This window comes from Pleuronectes platessa, chromosome 2 (assembly GCF_947347685.1).
Source record: "Pleuronectes platessa chromosome 2, fPlePla1.1, whole genome shotgun sequence".
NCBI lineage: Eukaryota > Metazoa > Chordata > Actinopteri > Pleuronectiformes > Pleuronectidae > Pleuronectes > Pleuronectes platessa.
In genome coordinates this window covers 20,537,010-20,558,585 of record NC_070627.1, presented here as the reverse complement: position 1 = coordinate 20,558,585, position 21,576 = coordinate 20,537,010, and the positions used below count along the sequence as shown (strand labels likewise).

General features: G+C 41.6%; 1 protein-coding gene across 16 annotated transcripts in view; it reads right to left on the bottom strand.

Moving 5' to 3' along the window:
- The window catches only part of cast (calpastatin), a 34,944-nt gene extending 21,856 nt beyond the window's left edge, over positions 1-13,088 (bottom strand). For 5 of the 16 annotated variants that reach the window (XM_053410862.1, XM_053410872.1, XM_053410888.1 and 2 more), the window contains exons 1-3: positions 12,942-13,022; positions 11,930-12,079; positions 10,978-11,067 (exon numbers count right to left, since the gene is read on the bottom strand). In XM_053410862.1, the coding sequence (XP_053266837.1) occupies positions 10,978-11,067; positions 11,930-12,079; positions 12,942-13,007 (306 nt within the window). In that variant the 5' untranslated portion in view covers positions 13,008-13,022. Of the gene's footprint in view, positions 1-476; positions 685-6,220; positions 6,397-10,977; positions 11,068-11,929; positions 12,080-12,941 lie in introns of those variants that run through there. The other 11 variants (XM_053410880.1, XM_053410967.1, XM_053410975.1 and 8 more) reach the window with 8 other exon arrangements.
- Positions 13,089-21,576: the final 8,488 nt, after the last annotated feature.

The window sequence follows — 21,576 nt, the reverse complement described above, 5'->3', positions numbered from 1 at the left end:
ACAAAGCAGAGATGCTGATCTTACATTGTGTGCCTTTATATGTGTATCAGGTGCATAGTGTCTCACTTCTTCAGTACATAACACACCCTGACACCACAATCTAGTTTAAATTGACTCTCAAACAAACAGACTTCGCGAGCACCACCCCTCGATATAAATACACTGTTTACTGTTTATTTATTTTGTTGTTACCTCGGCAACAACTCCTCTCTGCGTCTATAACAGTAAAACAGTGATCATTATTCCCTTTTACAGCTTTCCTTAACTAGTTACGCAAAAAAGACACAATCTTACTCTCGCAGAACTCGCACTGAACGTGGTGAACTGCTGCGAACACGACAACAACGAGCCTCAAACTGTCAGATCACAACTACTGCTCTGACACACAACAGCCGTCTAGTTGACAGGTATCAAACAGGAAGCCCCTCCACGCACAGGAATTCAGAAAAGAGCGAGCTCACTGCCCAGATACATACCATAGGTGGGATCGTGAGTGTGTATCCTTTTTATATGCTGCTCTGTACACTACCAATACACTCCACTGAGGCCGCTTCACCTTAGATTTCCCTCTGTGGAAACGATGGAGTCGACACTGTATGTCAAACACATGCGCGCACAGACACACACATGTAAACACACACACACACACCCTGTCAGCAGGGCAAAAACTTGCTGCCCCGCCCTCCTGAAAGAGGCACAACAAGTCTGTGCTGCTCAGGCTCCACCTCCTCGGTGACAAGGCACAGAGCAGCCTGCGTCGGATAGGACGGCTGGACACACAAAGGCCCGCCCACTGCTCCCTGACTGCCAGGAAAAATAAGTGAGGCAGCTTGAGGGAAACTTTGGGCTGGGCCAGGCCAGAGATTTCTCTTTTTTTTTAAAGGAGGGATGTTGCACTTTGATAAGACGGCCCGATGACCCACAGCAAGATGATCGCAGGGAGCGGCATTATGGAGGCTGCGCTAGACTGTGAAATGTAATGAGGCAGAAGTGGATTTGCTGTAGCAGTGTTGTTTGGCAGAGACTGGGTGTGTCGGAGAGAGAGTCACTGCTCAGGAATCTAGACGTCAGAGCCAGTCTAACAACAGAGAGTGTGTGTGTGTGTGTGTGTGTGTGTGTGTGTGTGTGTGTGTGTGTGTGTGTGTGTGTGTGTGTGTGTGTGTGTGTGTGTGTGTGTTTAGAAAGAAAAGAAGATAGGGAGGAGGGATCACATCACATGAATCTAATCCACACCCAAAGACAACCAGAGCAGAGAGAAAGAAAAACTGCCAATTAAAGAGAGACAAAGATGGAGGGAGGAGACCATTAAACAAGTTGGTCGTCAACAGAACTTTCAGACATGGTTTCCCTGGCCTCCGCGGTGCTTTAAAGTCGAGCCTGGACAAAGGAACAGACCGGAAACGCAGCTTCTGGACAGCAGCCAAAGGCCACGTTAGAATAAAAACACAAAACTAAAAACACGAAGCAGTGTAACATCTCCCTTCTTCCACACTGCCACAGATTAAACCCAGCAGACCTCCTAGATTCAATCCGCAGATTCTTAATTTGTTCAGACTGAACATTTCACACCACAAAACAAGTAAAAGGTGTTGATAGGAGAAGAGTTTAGAAAAGAGCACCCCCCTGTGTCTAAGAATACTCATAGCACATAAGTGTAAATGAATGGACGATTGTGCAGTGTGATTACTGAAACTGTTGTGTGGGCCGAATGAGTCAGCTTATATATCCGTCTGTGCTCATGCTTCATGGACACAAGACTAACATCTATAGAAGAATATACATATCAACTACAGTTTATGTCATGTTTGCATTGTCTCCGCTATAAAGGCACAATATCTTACTTATGAGCAACATGTCGATGTTAGCCATATATCTATAAAACTTTTATTGTTATTTATTTTTTCTAGATTTAGTAAGGAATTTGGCGTGGGATACTTAATGTAAATTGAAAATATGATGACATGCACACTTAACTTATTATATTACCTCATAATAAACCCAAGCCATCATTTTCTGTGAAACATTTCTTTCCTGACCATAAGCAGTCTTGCTTAAACATCAACTAAACCAAGCAGATGGTTGCAACACAGGATTATTTATCACCCTGGAAAAATCAAAAGCATCAGTGTCATTTGTCTAAAAATATCTTCAAAAAGGGAAAAGAATGCAGTCTTTAGTTCTAGCTGTTCACTGCACAATCCACTACCCTAGCACCTCCATGGCAAAAATACTTGTGTCTGTTCCTGGACCTTTCAAAATAAACCTTCTTTAACAGCGTTGTCTCTGGGTGACAAAAACACGAAGTAAACCTTCCCTCTTTAGCTTTGTGTGACTGGTTATTGTGTTTGTGTGTGTGTGGTTACATTCTTACACTGGATGCAATGCCTTCCTTGGTAACTCATGGTAAGACTTATCTTAGCTGACAAGTAATGAGCTGAAGCAGACCCGCCCATCATGAGGGGTCTGACCAATCCTATCTCTGGAGGTGTAAATGGGGGGTGAAAGTTTGTAAAAAGTATCCGTCTTATCTGACGTATTATACTCATTATATAATTGGCCAGCACCATGACAAGTAGACAGCATTGCAACTAGGAGATAAAGGAACTAGATAAAACATAGTGAGCAGACCATTAAAATATTCATAAGCTTAAATATAAGTTAGCAGAGAGATCACACCAGAGACATGGGGATTCACTGTAAATCTCACACATAAAAACAGGGGCTCAGTCTCTCCACTCACATCAACCATAGCTCTGGCATTTGACTAAGAAGAGTAACTACCTATCACAGAACAGGCAACAACAAGTGAAAGGGAGGGAGAGAACAATAGATCTGAAAGGAATTTCATTTATCAGGCGCAGAGAAACAGGAAGATGAATCAGTATGTTGAGGAGAGTCTCTTTAACAGTGATATAATGAATAAACTTGTATATGCAGTTAACTGCATCCTATATGTGAAACAAGAACAGGTAGTGCCCCTTGAGCCCGCACAGCTGATAACACAACAGCAAACATAATTGTTGGATGGTTAAAAAATGGGAGGAAGCCATGTTATCTTTGTTAACTGTGCCATATATTCTCATTCATATTCTGTTTAATTCAAGGCTGAGCTCCACAATATCCACTGCTGAACTTTCTCAACCCTTGGCTCACACAGGGAGGAATGCAGGGCCTGTGCCATCAAACATACTTCAAGACGTCTATGCAAACTGTTTTAATGCATTGTTTTCTTGCATGTGAGGGAAACACATTGCTTGAAAACAAATTGCTTTATTGTTGCTATGGCATTTTAAGTCATTTATAATGTCATAGCATAGGCATGATATGTTCAGGTGCCGATCAGAAATATGGGGAATGAGAGCTGGGTGGTAAAAACCACTCCACAAATCCACACATAAAATCTAAATTCCAACAAAGAGAATATACATGACCATGACAACTAATGCTAATCAGAGAGCTCAGTTCATCATAGATCATAGTCAAGCAGAAAAGTTTTCTTATTTAAAAAGTCCAGTGTGATTTAGGTGAAAGGGATCTATTGGGAGAAATTGAACATAAAATAATCCTAGTGATGTGTTCATTAAATTCTACTCACTGAACCATTAATAATGACTATAAAAAAAAAGGTGGAGCAATTCAGTGAATCAATATAATACCCACTGATGAAAAACATCTTAAGGTGGAGGTGCAAATAGACAAATAGGGACCATGGTGAAACTCTTGTTCCATTGTGTCCCCCATACCCTACCGTAAAATAGACGCCCTTTGCTGCACATCAGAAGACCTTCTCTAAATTTAGCGCTACACTTTACCCCCTGGTTTGTTGACCCACATTTGAACCCACTCAAGAAACCCACACAAGACAATCTGGACTTTGTCTTCATACAGACAATATCCGTTGTCATATACTGAGGCCTGTGTCTTAGAGTTACAGTGCAGAGAAAACCCTCCTCCAACTGTTTGCTCTCTTAATAAATCTTTGGAAAACATGAATAACACCAAGATCAAGTTAGAACGTGTCAGCAATTTAGGAAATTAGCACATCATAATCACACCGTTGTGAACACGTCATCACCAGCTTCCACTTACATGTGTTATTGTGAAGTTACCAAGAACGTTGGTCAGATATATCATTACAGTTTCCAGTAACCATCAGGCTGCTCGGTCTTCATTACTGATCGAGACAAACATCATGTTTATCTTGAGCAACAGCTTTTCTCCGGTGAGGCCGGACACCAGAGCTGCTTTTCTATCACATGATTTTAATGACATAACAAAAACATGAGAGCAACGTTTGGTTCAGCCGTTGAGTTCGAGCCGAACTGGCAGTGAAGTGAGGAATCTTGCAGCGCAAGTCCGGATGAGTGCTGCTGGGAAATAATAACGCACAGGACAAAGCCCAACCTTCGAGGGCACATTTCACAGGCTGTGGGAGGAAGATATTGAGCCGTACAGGATGTGTCAACAAAAAACGTCTGTGTGTTTATGATCGCACAACTTGCTCTCCCTCTCGTCTGCCACACACACACACACACACAGCCCGAGGGTTGATGACTGTGTAACACGTGACGAAGCACCTCATCAATACAGCTGATATTCTCATGCCTTCAGTTCCTGATCAGTACGTGTAAACAAATCCTGGGAAGATCTGACAATGACGTAGCTACAACAGCTGCAACAGTGACATGCTGCTTAAATGTTAATGCATTAATCATAATTAACTAATTATGTGATATAACAACAACTATGAAGCTCTACAAAGCTGATGGGAACCACAGTTTCAGGCTATAATAAATTATAACATATTGATTATAGAGGTTTTCCACTCATTTTACTTGTAACATAGACATTTTGTTTTACGTAAAAGACTGAATGACAAAGTCCTACTGTTAACTCACAATGCTGCACAGGTCAGAGACACCGTAAAGGTTCAGTTGATTTAATACTGTAATACATGATGGGCTAAGGGTTATTGAAAAAACACAGCAGGACTGAAATTTGCTGTCATGCTGTTCAATAAGTGTGAAAACACAAGTGTCAGCTGTCAAGACGGATGTGTACAAGCTCCATTAGAGTTCATAATGGATTGGGTGTGTATGGCAGTGAGGAAATGTACTGGACGTGTGTACTCGTGCTCAGCCATTGTCCTCTGATGGACACAGTCGTGCAGTCAAGATACGTTTCCCTGAGGCCATTTCCTGATGACCGACTCTAAGTTGGGGGGCAGACTGCTACAGACCAGAACTCAGACCACTGAGACCACTGAGATACTGAACTCCACCCTGGACACATTTGCTATTTAACCTTTCACACATAAAGGTGAGTCACAGCAAATGAACACAGCCCTGATAACACAGTAATGGCATCAGGACAGACGTTGTTGACCGGTTACATGTCAACACGCAATCAGTTTCTCTGCCAGATGGACAATTTAGAAAAAAGACAGTGACGCTGAGGCTACAGCATGAGACCTGCACAACACGCCATTTTTAATCGTGCAACAAAAACAATATAATAAATGAAAGAATGATCAATTATTGGAGCTACCCACCCTTTAAGTCTGCTAGTGTAGATAATAACTGGAGAATGCTATTTGGGCAAAACCGAAAAAGATCAAGACCCTTTCCCATGAAGGTTCCCAAACAGAACTTGATGTTCTTTTATATGGAATAAAAACACCGGATTCTCTCAGCTGCACACACACCTACAACCTTCAGAACAGCAACAGAGACTCGTCTGTCAGAACCTCCCTGTGGTTTGGTGCATGTGGCAACTGGATACAAACACTGCAAGCATTGCCCCGGCCTCGGTTTAATATCTCACTTCTAGAAAACATCCACCCACTGAACTCTCAGAGGCTGACCAGGAGCCTCTCACATTCCAGAGGAAGAGAGAGATAGAGAGAGAGAGAGGGAGGGGGAGAGAGAGAGAGAGAGAGAGAGAGAGAGAGAGAGAGAGAGAGAGAGAGAGAGAAGAGGGTCTGACTTGGTTTAGAGCCAAGAAAGCTTTTCGACTTGCGTCTTTTCCCAAAAGAGCCTTTCTCAGACATGCAGTACAAACTGTGCTAACAGCACTAACAGCAAACTTCTACTTTTATATCTACAGGCTGCCTTGCTTTAACAAAACAAAACACACGTGGAAGCCCATCGGATTAGTTGTTCAGCACACACCATGGCACAAACACTCGCCCACACATAAACAAACACACGTTTGCACACACCTGCTCCTCCACCGCCACATCGTGCAGGGCCGGGGAATCCCGTGGGCCTCGGATCCAGCTCAGTATCTGGCCCATGTTGGCTGAAAGTGCCTCCGACTGCGTATGTGTGTGTGTGTGTGTGTGTGTCTATCAGCTCCTGCCTTGTCTGTCGGCTTGCAGCATGTTTCCAACACGCAGAGAAGGGAGCGAGGAGAGAGAGAAGGGGAGGGCAGAGGGACCAAGGGGTGGGCGTGGTTGTGGAGCAGAGCAGAGCAGAGCAGAGCAGGGGCAAGGGCCGGACGTGGAAGTCAGAGGAGGCTCTCCGGGCTATAAAGGGAAGTGAGCTGATCGTGGACTGACACCCTCTTGACGAGGGGGCCACATCTGAGCCGCTTCTCAGGGAAACAGATAGATCACCAACACACACACACACACACACACACAAGGGCATGCATACATAAGACTAAGAACAGGTCTGCCTATGAGAACAATTTATTTTCTTACAGTGCACCTCCTGTAAAACTCCCTCCTTTTAATCTGACACACTGTCAACAAGCACACACCCAGATTCATGATGAAATGCAGGCCTTGTGCACACACAGGCACAGAGACATGAACACAGTTACACACTTCTTATCGGCACGCAGCCGTAAAACCCAGGTTGTGCAACTATCCCGGCTGAGGCTAATTGCCTGTGAGAATAACAGGAGGGGCCCAGACATTAGGTTTGCATTACATCTGCATCATCGAATGGCCAAGAGAGACCAGGCTGAGCTGGAAGCGTTCAGTGTTAAACCTCTGTGCTGGTAACATGACCTCTGAATGATTAAAGCCACGTTATACATCTGGTCACATGATCAGAATCGATCAATAGCTGCTGTCGGATCCCAAGAAAACCCCTCAGAGGCAAATGCTGAATGTACAGAGCAGGAATGAAGGGAGTGTTTCGAGGTTCCCCAAGCTTACGGCATGGGTGTTGGCTTTCTGAACCCTCACCTACAGTTTTTTTAAGACAGCTGTTTTATTAAAAAATGTATTTCAACCAGATTCAAATTGCGATTCAATAGCACTTTCTGATATGAAATGACTGACAGTGTAAGAAAATGCAGCCGAGGCTTATGTATATCGTTCCCATTGTTAAAGTCCAGTGCAAAGTACAACTCCAGCTCCATCACCGAGGCTGTACTCCAGCGGTGACCTGGGTGTATTGTGCGTCGCTTTGGGCCGGGCTTGGGTGGAGTGAGCAGACAATGCTGTCTTAGAGTGAGTCACTGTGGTGCAATAATTCTGACAGCCAAGCCTTTCGCCTCGTAATAGCACACCTCAGCAAAATATGAAAATAATGTTCAAACCAGCCCGACATGAAACTCCCGTTTGCGCAGCACAAAGGCGGCTGAGCTGTCTCTGAAGCCGTATGGAGAGGAGAGCTGCCCCTTTACACATGCCAACTATAATTCACTTGATGACACGTTCATGTGTGTTCTGCTGAAGTTGCATGTGACGTGTACATTGTCACGCTGCAGGTTTTTTTAAACTATGAGGCAGCGGAGGGGGAGACAAGGGGCGAAAATAAGACCTGAGGTGAAACAGACAGGTGCACGCAGTTCTAAAAACAACAAATCACCCATTGTGCAGATGATTCGTGTCACTTATCATCCATGGTAACTTTTGACGGTACAATGACTTTGAATAGTTTGTGATCTATCTAGTAATCTATATGATCTATTATCTCGCTGTAGAATAAATCCCTATCTCATGCCTCTATCTCACCCTTGTGGAAGCAATTCACAGTACTGTACTTCCTGCAGTGTAGTATTGTCTTGACAATGCATTAGAGGGTCTGAAATGTTAAAACTAAAATTCAGACAATCAAATACAATTTGAAATGGGGGCCTTTACATTTTTTTTACTTCATGAATAATTTCACAGGTATATTCATAACTGTGCTCCGAAGTCATGGACAAATGATACACTTCTTATTTCTCTATAACTTGCCTGAGAGTCATGGGTTCAAAATAAACTGGGTTCGAATTGCAGCCACAGCTCACTCAGTGATCCCCTCCCAGAGTCCTACTTCCTGTTTGCAAGCCCCATAGCATTATGGGAACAGTAGTTTCTCACTATAATTTCATAGTTCTTACGTTCCTGCAATATTGTTATGGATTTGCCTTGCTTTAAAAACTTGACATATAAAGGTGAAAGACGGTTTATAGTTTTGTGTGAGGGAGGTCACAGAGTCACACTGTGGGAAAACAATGCAGGTCAGTCTGATGAGCCACTGTACACACAGTCATGGAATGAAGTCACACAAGTCTGCATTTGAATCTTTTGTCTCCCGTCATGTGTCAGCTGAAAAACGTGAAACCAGGCATGAGCAGCACAGGAGCAAACACGGCTCTATGTGTGTGTGGGTGTATTTAACATGTTTAGAGTGCAAGTGTTAGAAAATGGTGCTTCCACGTGTTCATACAGAGGTTTCCACCAAACCCAGGGCCTGGCACATTCCCAAACTGAGAGACACACCTTTGGCAATGTGAAGTGCCAACAGAGCCAGCCTGCAGAACGAGCTGGTGCAGAAACAAGTCAAGTCATGTTGTATAACTCACCGAACACCAACAGGAACCTGTATCACCTGCGTGACGTGTGGTGGAGCCGCCATTACATTTGCACAAAAAGAGGTTCAACCTGTGTGATCGCCATGAGCTGTATCGGTGTAATGAAAGTGAATGAGGAAATACTAGATGTTGTCATCAACATGTTTGTGGGCCGGTGTATGAACAGGAGTACGTATATGTAAGTGGACACCTGTGCTAAACTGCAGCTCATCTCTATATTTAGCTGTCCCCCTACAGTCGCTGCTCTCTCCACCATGGTGGTACAGACATCTACACACTGTCCCCACCTCACACGCTGCTTCACCTGCAGCGAGCTGGGACACCAGCTAGTCTGGGAATGTATGAATCATACACAAACATCAGGGCTGGGTCAGATTAGTGTGAAAGGTTATCAGATTCTAAATACAAATTCAGGTAATGGTTTACATATGAATGTAATCTAATCTGGATACTTTTGGATTACTTCAAACAAAGGGGACAATGCTTTTGACATGCGGGCCCTCAGCTTTAGAGCAACCAGCCTGAGGAGATAAGGCGAGCAGATTCACTGACTTCTTTGAAATCACCTCTTTAAAGCCCATTTTACAGACTTGCTTTCATGTAATGTCGTCTTTTCATCTTCATTTATCTTATTTCTACTCGTATTGGTTTGCCCTTTAATGTCATCCTCTTGTTTTTATTGTTCCTATTGATAGTTTTTGTAATTGCTGCTTTTACGTGATGCTGTCATTACTACTTTTTGTATTTACTCATTTTCTCCATCAGTGTTAATATTATTATTATTATTATAAGTACTAGTATTAGTAACTAAGACGGAGTCATAGCTTCAGATTTTCTTCAGATTTCAAGTTTTGTTGGGTTTATTTCAAATACTGATATGTCATGTTTGCAAAAATTGCACTGGACTTAGATGGAACTGTGCTGCACACATTAGATGTTGAATTGATGGGTATCTTTGCAATTTTTAGGTTTTGGAGAAACTGCTGCTGCTTGAACCTTCAACCACAAACTGGGACACTTGTCTATAAAACTCTGTAAGTCACTTATTCATTAGTTAACCGTGTTAGTTATATGAAGAAAGGATAGGTGGTATAAGGATAAATCTTTTTTTACAAGATTTCAGAAATCATTAAATCCTCAACAATATAACTTTAATGTAATAAGCTTATTTTCTAAATTTCGTCTTGACTGATTTTAGTTACTCACTTTGTAATCTGATAACATACAATCTTTTTAATGTTAAAATCATTACAGGTCAGGAAAGCGTTTATTGTAGTGGTGAAATGTTGAATGTAATCTCAGTAGAATGATTTACATTTACTATAAAGATTAGGACAAAATCCTTGTTGAGATAAACATGATACAAAGAAAACATCTGTTCACTAATAAAAGTAATTAAGTAAACAAGTGGCTACTAAGATTCAGAAAAGAATGACCGAGAGACAGAGTAAATGTTATTTTTCCAGGCGCTCAGTGAACCTGATGGCAGGTTAATGACACGCAGCAGATGAGATCATGGAAGACGATCAGTGCCTCAAATTACCAAGGTACAGACGTTTGATGTTTAACGTGGCTCTCGCCTCCTCCAGAGCCAACACAAACAACTTTCCCCGGCTGCAGCTTTACAGACCAACGCTTCTTATCTGAGGAAACAGCGTAACTGCACGGCCGCGCTCAGCAGAGGGAGACAAACACTCACTCTCATTCTCCTTCCGGTCTGTACAGCAAAATCGGCTCAGAAATACAACCTTGTGAACAATGTGCACTAATCTACTCTGACACAGGTACAACATGTTACACATTCCTCAGCTGTGGCTGGATTGTAAGGCCCTACGATTGTACCACACAATACAATCTGTGAAGGGTTTTCATTCACACGTAGAAAGTAGATTTTACACAGTTTCTCATGAAAACTATGTGAAATCAATAAGTTAATCTTTGGCATGTATACCACAGTCTTATCTGCTTCAAGGTTGTGGGCCCTCTAAGGTACAGATTCGGGAGTGTTTCTTAGTATTACATAATGTTAGTTATCGGTGTTGACATAGAGATACAAAGCAGTGAACACGGTGAACCGGAGAAAATGTTTCACTCCCAAAAAGATTTTTCTGAAGACATCTGGGAGTTCGTCTGTGAGAGAAAGGTAGATGGTGGAGGCTGTACCTTGCCATAGCAGTGACCCACCGGGGGACAGTAGGCTGAAGACCTGTTACTAGGTCGGACGTCAAGTGGAGAGGAAGCTGCTCCTTTTTGCTACATGCACAAACACACACACACACACACACACACACACACCAGCATGTTATTGTAAGAGCAAAGGCTTCCAACAAGTTTTTTTTGCCATTCAATTCAATGGAAGGGAAGAAACGGATGCTATGATTACAACCTATTGTGTTGGTGGATTACTCATTTAACATCTGACGAAAAATGTTTCATGTACAAGTTGTAAAATCCTAATGCTTTTTAAACTGTCGCAAAAAGTCTAATATCACAAAATGAGGCAAATCAAAATGCAGGCTACTATTTGAAGCATTATTATCAGCAGTCTAATGAATAACAACTATAGGTTTTGGACAGATACAACTTATCAGTACAAGTTACTGTTGTATGTCTAACAATGCTGCTGTGTCAATGCTATGCAATATATTTGAATGTTTCAACATGTTTAATATTGTCTGAAATATATTGAAAACAAGTAGAAACGGTCACAAAACCCTGCAGTGCGTTTTACATCTGATCCTCAGCTTGAGTCTAATTCAAACCTGAGTGTGTGTGAAGCTTATCTCAATTCAAACACGCACACACCCTTATGCTCACTGCAAATACTGTGTGCGACAGACTGTGGGCAAAGCCCGACTTGCATGTATTTACTATCAAATCAAAGGTTATCATAATGCAGCCTATGCCAAGTTTAGAGAGCATTCATCAGAGCTGATACTCTTTCAGACCAGTTTTGCAGGTTTTAATCCAGCGATGGCACAAATGCAGTGTCTCTACAGGTTCCAAAACTGACTTGAGTTATTCAAAGTTTATCGCCAGAGGGTCAGACAAGAGATAAGAGGAGGAGGAGGACGAGGAGGAGGAGGAGGAGGGAGAAAAGTTTTAGGCTACTTACAAGGCTCATCCAGTACGCTGCATACGCCATGAGGGACCAGGAGCAGAGTGAACATGGGAGAAGGGAAGTGTCCAACCAGCCGTGCCACAAGATGTGCGCTGTCAAGCCTCCCAAAAACTCTGACACGGCGATGCCACTCCCCACTGCACTCTGCAGGTGATTATCACACAGACATGATTGTGTCTGAGCTGCACTCTTCCTCTGACTCAGTGAGCTTCCAGTCGAAAGAGAGAATCGCTCCTATCCAGCAAAGATCACTGGAGCTGAGCCAGACATTTCTCAAGAAGTGAACTTTTATGTGAGAGCTGCCACCCCCATTGCCATTACCACACACACACTGAAAGAGAGAGAGAGAGAGAGCGAGAGATTTCCTGAGGAGGAACTTACATAGACTACTAATGTAATCGGCCCCAGCTCAACTGTTGAGGGGGGTTGGCCAAAATACTTTGAGCCTGATGCTGTTGCTGTAGTTTACAGCACTGGGAATAACAACTGCAAACACACACAGACACACACACACACACACTAACACACACACACACACACACACACACACACACTAACACACACACACACACACAAACACAGAGAGAGACACACCATTATATCTCTTCAACCACCCGATTATTGATCCTGAATTATCCTTCAGACCATGTTGATCGGTGCATTAAGCCCCTGCAGCATCCTGTGCAACCTACCTCCACACAAACACAGCCCACACACCAGATCAACCACAGCACTCTGACTGGACTCAAGCTGGGAGTTGTTTTTTGACGTCAGGGAATGTGATTTCAAAACTTTATTTAGCAGTTTGAATAAGTTTGACACTGTTACAAAAAAAAAAATGCAACCAGCCTCGTTTATCTGGGTCTTGAGCATGAAAACAACGGGTTCCCTCTCCTTTGTACACGTGGACTCACTCATGCGAGTGTTTCTGGAGCTTGTTTGCAACATCAAAAAAACGTTTCCCTGGACGTGAAGGCTGCGATGCAAAGAAAAGGTGTGAACTCACCTCCTGGGCCTCCTTGTCCTCCTTCGGGTGCTTGGGGTGACCATGGGTTCTCTTCTTGTGGGGCATCTTGACACACGTCCTCGCTCCTCTGAAGCAGAAACAGGCTGATCTGCGTCTCTGGAGACAAAACGCTTGGCCCCTCCCGCTGTGGAAACTTTAATGGAGGCTCCAGATGTCTGATGGAGGTGCAGGCTGGCTCGGGCAGATTGTTTAGTACCAGCTACGTGCGTTTATAAATGTGCGTGTGAGATCTTGCTTCATCAGATCCATGTTCCCACTGTGATGGTCCACACTGGTGTCATCAAACACAACAGGACCCACTGTAGTTCAACACGTGTGTGTGGTCTGTGTGGATGTAGATGTACAGACATTCACAGACCATTGGAAATTATGTCTCTGCTTGAGTCAAACATGCAGCACGAGGACCTCATTTTTTATTTTTGCTATGCGGACACACCCTCACAGCTCAGGGAAGAGTTGACTCACCGCTTATGTTGTTTATCCTTCTTCTCCACTTTCAGCTGCTTCATCTGTGAGAAGTACAACGCTGCCACCTGGCGGCCAAAATATGTCACTGTCCCAGTCCACACAAAGCCACGGCAGGTTCACATGAACAGAAGAGCTGATGCAACTTTCTTTGTAAACATAAAATCAAATCAATATTTCCCATCTATCTATCTATCTATCTCTCTATCTCTCTATCTATCTATCTATCTATCTATATATGTCTGTCTGTCTGTCTGTCTGTCTATCTATCTATCTATCTATCTATCTATCTATCTATCTATCTATCTATCTATCTATCTATCTATCTATCTGTCCATCTGTCAAAAATCATATTTCAGCCATCCGTATCTATTTTGTTAATCAATGAATAATTTCAGTAATATAAGTAAGAATCCTTTTTAATTTTCTTTTGTGTAAAATGCAAGAGGCGATCTAGTTTTTCTTTGTCTTTTGTCATTAGACATTTAAATTGAGTATGAAGCCGTCACATTGGGCTGTGATGGTCATTTCCACTTTCTCTCTTTCTGTTCAGAATAAACAATAATCAGTACTGAAGAAAATAATCATCTTATCACTTAGCTGCCACTCAGTGTGTTCTTTAAAGGCACTCAGCTAGATGTTGGTCATGTCTCCTGTGTCGGCATAATATTAAATTGGTACTACAAATATATGTCTGTCTGCTTTAAGTTGATCATTTAATAATAATGATGATTAAAGAATGACAATAAAGTATAGTATAGTATGGTATATGGATAGAAGGGGCTTTATTCCTCCTGCAGCAGGTTTGGCTCTTCTCACGCTCGAATTGCTCCGTCAACGAAAGCAAAAAAAAACAAAAATATCTGAATAAATATAATAGATTCATGTAGATGTATCAGGTAAAGGGATAGGAGGATAAGGATATGACGTGCATCTCTGCTAAGTCTACAATCTACTTCCTCCTGCAGTGGTCTAACCTCTCGTGCTCGGGGTCACCTGCTTGCTTACTGGCAGACCCCCCCCCCCCCCCCCCCCCAGCAACCCACCTGATCAGCACACTAATGCTCACTCTGCCTCGTCTTACCTTGAGTAGCTTTTAGTTTTTGAGCTGTGGACCCTCTGGACCCTGTATTTCCGAGTGTACAATCACTTATTGTTGAAGTTAGCCCAATCAGCACTTTACCATCTATTATATAAAGAAGTTAGCTTTTTTATCTAAAATGACCTACATCGTGCTTGTGTTGTGCACTTTGAGTCCAAAAACCCATCAACTAGTAAACGATATATGTTTTTAATAAACCATTGACCTGTGGATATCATCTGGATAGTGATGTGATACAATAGATGATTACAGTTGTGGTTAATTTTACGTACACAATCAGTTAATTGTTAACATGAACTTCTTTAAACATCAGTGGTATATTTAGTATCAGAATAACAATACTGGTTGAAATGATGTGAAAAGATCATTGTCGTTCAGCAAAAAATAAAGTTTTCAGAACGAAAGCAAATTAAATTCATCTCTGAGATTAATTTCCTGTGTGATGTCTGAGGCTTTGTCATCATCCCTTATCTCTGTCTTTGTGCGCTGGCGACCTCGATGTCAGTGATACACGGAGGAAGCGGCGACTCGCATGTTTGAATGAGAGCCGACAGTGTCCGTCACTGCGATGCCCTTCAGAGTCCACGTGACCTTCCCACCTCCTGATAACAGTATGAACGCCCCCACATCCATTAACTGTCACCTCAGTCTATCACCTGCAAAGTGATGCCAATCTGACTGACACGACAGAGACATTTTTACAGAGCCCTCTGATAACGGCTGACATTTGTCCTGAGTTAACTGAGCTCTGGTGACACGAATGAATTCAATTCTTAACCTTTGCTGCTTTCCCCCCCAAGCCTTACTCATGTTGTCAGTGAGGGAATCATTTGGGTTATTCTGCAGGCTCTGCACTGCTGTAGCCTGAGTAGCCTCTGATGACTTCTTCATGACTGATTCATAAATAAATAAGCTTTAGAAACAAATAACTAAGTTAGAACCATCACTCTGGTTTAGGATTCAGCTGCCAGAAATGTGGTTTCATTGAAAGGGACCACATCACATATATCTGAGCAGCAATGCATTATTTATTTAATATTTAAGATTTGATTTAAAAATGTTAAAGAAAAATGTAATCATGAAGCAGTCTGGTCTGAGAATATATTATAGAAATAAACCCTTATTCCCAGTTTCAGAAGGTTTCTCTCTCTCTCTCTCTCTCTCTCTCACTCTCACTCTCTCACTCTCTCTCACCGTGTGTGTGTGTGTGTGTGTGTGTGTGTGTGTGTGTGTGTGTGTGTGTGTGTATTTAGCAATGTTCTGTTTTCTGGTTTGTGCCTGTATCTGTTATGGAAATGTTCATTATAAGTTCAAACTTAAGCTTAAGATTTGCTTTGATTTGAAATATATATTGAAACTTACATTTCTTCTCGAATTTTCTCATTAAGTTTCCTTTGGATACCTTTCCAGGGGAAAAAAACGTTTACATCAGTAATGTAAACGTCTGTAAACTGTAATATCGCTGAGAATTACTGCATGTTTTAAATATAACCTCATATGCCCTGTCATCAGATATTTGATCAATTATACATCATTTTACAGACATGGCCACCTAATATATAATGAAAATGTATATTTACTATCATTGAAAGCATAAGTGGGTTCGATCTAACTTGTTAAAATATTAGTTTAATTTAGCACCGATCTGACTATGGCAAATGAAAAAGGAAACTCAATGCATCTGTGACATATATAAAAAACAACGAGTTTTTATTGAAAGATACTGTGATTAGTGACCCGTGATCTATGTGATTCATCCACAGTGACAGTGAGGATGGGGGGGCTGTTGGCATGGTGATCGTGTCCTTGTCGTGTCACAGGCGTTGGATTTTCACCGCAGGGCGGGTGAGTGATACGGGAATGTATGAATCATGTTCACCACTATAATACTATCCATCTCTTTTACCTCACAATGGGTTTATGATTATTATAGACTACAGGGTAATGCTATGACAGCCCGTTTTATATGATCATACGTTTCATATGATTTTAATACCAACACATTTTAACATTAACTCTCTTCTTTATATTGAATTTAAAGATCATTTTATTATTTTAAAATATAATATCTTAAAAACTATATAATACATAGTAATCAATCTAATACTGTCACATGTTGGTGAACCATACATGTACTCTGATATCAAGAGGAAGTGCGGCTGAAGTCTTCCATCCATTTACTTCACCTTATTGATTTTGGTTGAGTGTCTGTCGAGGTGGCTCCGTGTCACTCTGGCTTCATGTGCGTCATCCTCCAGCTAAAAGCAAGTACTTTCCTTCAGCCTCCGTCTCCGGAGCTGGAAAATAATTAGCTGAAAAAAACACGGAAAGACCTCTGACCTCATTTGACGAAAAACTCATGCTGTGTATTGGTTTTGTGTGTCTGTGTGTGTGTCTGTCTGTGTGTGTGTGTGTGTTCTCAGTGGAATAAAGCAGGCCGGATGTGTGATCTCAGGCCACCACAGCGAGCTCCACCTCACAGCACAAAGATAAGAACCGATGATGATGAGAATAAGCGAAAAATAAAGTCAAAGATTCTGTGCTTTGTAATGAAACTATATCCTGAGACTCGTTTCCATCTGGCTGATATTCCTGCAGCTCCCCAGCTGTGTGTGTGCGTGTGTGTGTCTGTGTGTGTTCCTGAGTGTGAGCTTCGGTCAAAGCAAACAGCGGTTGCTAGGTAAAGGTGGATTATATTGCAGATCTGGCGCAGACCTGTTTGCACACGGCCAGATGAACAAAGGTATTAGACATCATCAGTTCACACAAGTTTAACTCACAATGACTAACAAGCCCATTCTGCATTCTGGACAAACACTGTGCGTCTGAATTAAACTGTATGATGCTCCTCATATTGTTGTGTTTATTTGCACCTATACACTTTGTCTCAGATGAACTTCAGCCGGACACCACATCCATTGTGTCCAAGAGGAAAAAAAAGAACCTCCTCTCTTACGACGCCTTTATCTGTGGATTCAATCGGAGCACTTCGCCCACTGCTCCCATCATGAAACAACAGAGGTTGTCAAAATTAACAGCCTGCAAACACTGATCGACAGAACACATTCCTTCTTTACATTTCAGTTGGAAAAACCCATTGTAGATTTCTAAATGAAGGACAACATTTCCTACCGTATTTATACATTTTGACGTTATGTACCAGCAGTTGTTACACACCAATGAGTTTTATATCAGTTTGATGCCAACATTCATGATGCGAAACCCTCCTGTGTTTCACTCATTAAAAACTGCATGTTTTACATCATCCCTGACTTACAATTATCACGCCCATTTCCCACAAAGTTGAGAAAAACCTTTTTAATACGGCGACTCAGATAATAGTTAATAAAAGAGTTTGTGATATGTGGATATTTTATCTGCAGCTCCGTATATAGTTATATTCCTAATGTCTTTTTCCTTTATGAATTATATTTAACATCTCCAAATAATAATGATAAATAATGAATCGTGACTGTAAAAATACATTACTTCACACGGCTTATTGGAATATTTACCTATAAAGTATTTGACTTCAGTCTTGAAAACCTTCTGTTCGCTGATTTAAATAATTTGAATATTTGTACAGCTACAGATGTTGTAAATGTATCTCAGTACTTCAACGATCAATACAGCTGCCAAATTATACAGACATGAACAAATATATGACGATTTTGAAGAAGTTATTGAGAATACACATCAACAACGACAGTGGTGACTGTGATTCAAAGTACAAAGTAGTAAAGTCATATTCAGTTGTACTTTACCTGTGTATTTTCATTTTGTGTTACTGTAAAGTATGTTTCTAGAATCCTTATTTCTGTGTTAGCACTACTTCACACCTCCGCCATATTGATAGTTCATTAAAGGACAAGCTCACTTTCTAAAAGTCCATATCAACACCTGGGTCATGTGCTCATGAACACTAATAGGGGTTTTCTCAACTGTAATGCTTCCACCTGTTGTTTCCTCTAAAAATATATATTCCTCAATTAATTTACTGTAAATGATGGTGGACAAAATCCATTTTTCCTGTTCTGTGTAGAAATGTGAACAACAATATGAAGCTGACTATGACCAATCAAATGATTAGCTTCAAAGGGTGCAGTCTTTTTATTACAAAATGTATTTTTGTGACCATCCTTTCACCGCAGCTCAGCACAGAATACGATGCAAACTCTATTTATCTAATCCAGACTCCTGGAGCCTCACGAGCCTAAACAAACTGGAAAACATTTTTTGTTCCGCCTTGTCTTGAAGTGACAGCACATTACCGTGATGTTTACATGGATGAGAGGACCAGGATAAATAGTTTGTACAATCAAAACCTGCATGGGCAACTCATTATTAGACAGACTTTGAAAATATCCATTGAAATTGCTCATATACATCTCCAGCTCCACACTACTGCCACACATGGAGCGTTTACTGTGAATGAGCACGTTTCTTCTTGGCACAGTATTTTGGACCAAATATAAACAAACCAATAAAAGAAAAAACCTCCCTGAGACCCTGAAAGCCGCCTGTAAAAGCTCAAACAGCTGCGACCAGCCGAGGACACTGAAGAACTAAAAGCTTCAGGGTCTCAACCTGTGAACAGAATACACACTCCTCCTCCAGCTCAGGATGCACTTCCATATTACAGTTTTTCTCCATTGCTTTGGTTCATTTCACGAAACAGAAATGACATTCTCAGAGCTCTAAGTGCAAATGGCAAAATAGCCCATATGGTTCAGCACAACTACATAGATCACCTTCAAAAGGTCATATCTCACCCAAAACAGTTAACTCAAGTTTCAAAACCAAACAATTTTCTCATATAAATAGTCAGTGCCCCCAAAATGAAAATTTCCTTCTCGATTGCTGTGGCTCATCTCTCAAAATAACATAGATGGTTCAGCAAAACTCCATAGCACACCTGCAAAAGGTCATATCTCTCCAAAAACAGCAAACTCATCAGTCAAAACTAAATCCTTTTCTCATACAAATAGTCAGTGCCCCCAAAATGAAAAGTCCCTTTGGCATTGTTTAAACACTACAGGTCAAAATGTTTAGATGTTTTGTCAGTATGGCAGTGGACCATAGAAATATCCCTCATGTGCACATTTCAATCTTAGCTCAGTCCTTGAATGGTCACTGAATGGTTACAGTAGATGTTTTCCTTCCAGAATATTATGTGTATCAAACAGAAAAAAGATTAATTCAAGGTTTCACATAAAATATGTTTATTGAACTCATACTGCCATGGAAATTGTTACAGTAATTGCCATACACCGTGCTTACAGTAACAGAAAATGTGTACAGCACAATATACTGTCAAACAATAAGCACATCAAAACTAAAATTTGGCATAGTGAGATATGACCTTTTGAAGGTGATCTATGTAGTTGTGCTGAACCATATGGGCTATTTTGCCATTTGCACTTAGAGCTCTGAGAATGTCATTTCTGTTTTTGAGTCAATAGAGAAAAACTGTAAACTTACTGTGTGATTGGTGATCAGATGTGTGAAACTCAACCTTGATTACTAAAGTTCTAGTTGCACCTGAAAATTAAGCCAATGATCCAAGATATCCTTATTACAGTATATACCATGATGTTTTTCATGGTATTATGTGCCTGTACGATTTTGACAGTAGAGTGAACTATTGTGCAGGTGATGATGTAAACAATGAAATTATGCAAACATGTTCTGCAGAGAACAACCACTTGACTGAGAAGCGACAGTCAGTTTTCACCAGCAATATATATTCAATTGGTAATTGAACTAACTGAAGGCAATTGTACCTAACCGTTTGCAAAGGTGTTCTAAATCATTTGAAATTTGTGCAAGCTGTTGGAAATTGTACTTGTCATTGAAAGGATGTGCTAATACAATTTCAATTTGATTAAAGGAATGAGATATTCCAATCTGTTGTGAACAAGTGCCCAGTGGTTTGGAGGTTTGCACGTGTTGTTTTGAGAATGTCATTTCTGTTTCGTGAAATGACCCAAAGCAATGGAGAAAAACTGTAATAGGGACCATTCTGCTGCAGAACAGGAGAAAGTATTTCTGACAAACAGAAGAATACAAAGGATGTCCTTCTACTGATAAGAGGATGCATTCTGAATCTTTGCATTGCTGTAACGTCACAGCACCGACTGTATGTCATTACAGATCGTTGATCATTAGTTGATAAGCATTTCTTGTCTTGGTCAAAATGTGTTTTTATAATAGTGTTTGCTTTCACTTTCATCTCTTCATCCCCTGATGAGAACGTGCAACCCAACGTGCGACGTTGAGGAGGAGGAGGAGCTGTCCGCGGTGCTGAAGCCTCCTCTCTCTCTCTCTCTCTCTCTCTCTCTCTCTCTCTCTCTCTCTCTCTCTCTCTTTCTCTCTCTCTCTCTCTCTCTCTGTCCCTCTCTCTCTCTCTCTCTCTCTCTCTCTGTGACGTCAGTAGAGAGCAAACAGAGATGGATCTTACAGATCAATTCTTTTAAGGATAACAACCTTTGCAGAAAGAAAAGCTCTTGTCTCACACAGGATGATGTGCAGGAGAAAGAGGCTTCACGACATCTGCCTCACACTAAATATGTATTCTCACAAACACAAATAAAAATTTATTTTATTGCAGATTAAATACTGTTTGTTTCTTCCTCGTGTTGTCTCCTCCTTCTCCTCCTCTTCCTCCTGGGACAAACAGTGGGATATTTTTAGTCGGATCTCCCTCCTCCTCCCTCCCCCAGGGGACTCAAACCAACACATTACCAAAGGTAGACGCCAATCTGACGTCAGAGCACCAGTAAGTTGACGTGTGATCCCCCTCCACCCACCCTCACCTCCCCGTCACACCAGCACGCAGATCCGCCCTCCCCATCAGCAGCATCTGCTCTCCTAGACGGTCCAAACCACACCGCGCAGTCCGCTCCATCTCAGCCCAGCTGCTCTCTCCTCCGGAGTGAGCACAGAAACAAGCGAGGACATCTTCTTTATTATCAGCACAGAGCTTTCCTCTTGCCTTTTCTCCCTGGCAGCAGACACATTTCCTCTTCTGGCTGAATTCCCTTTGAG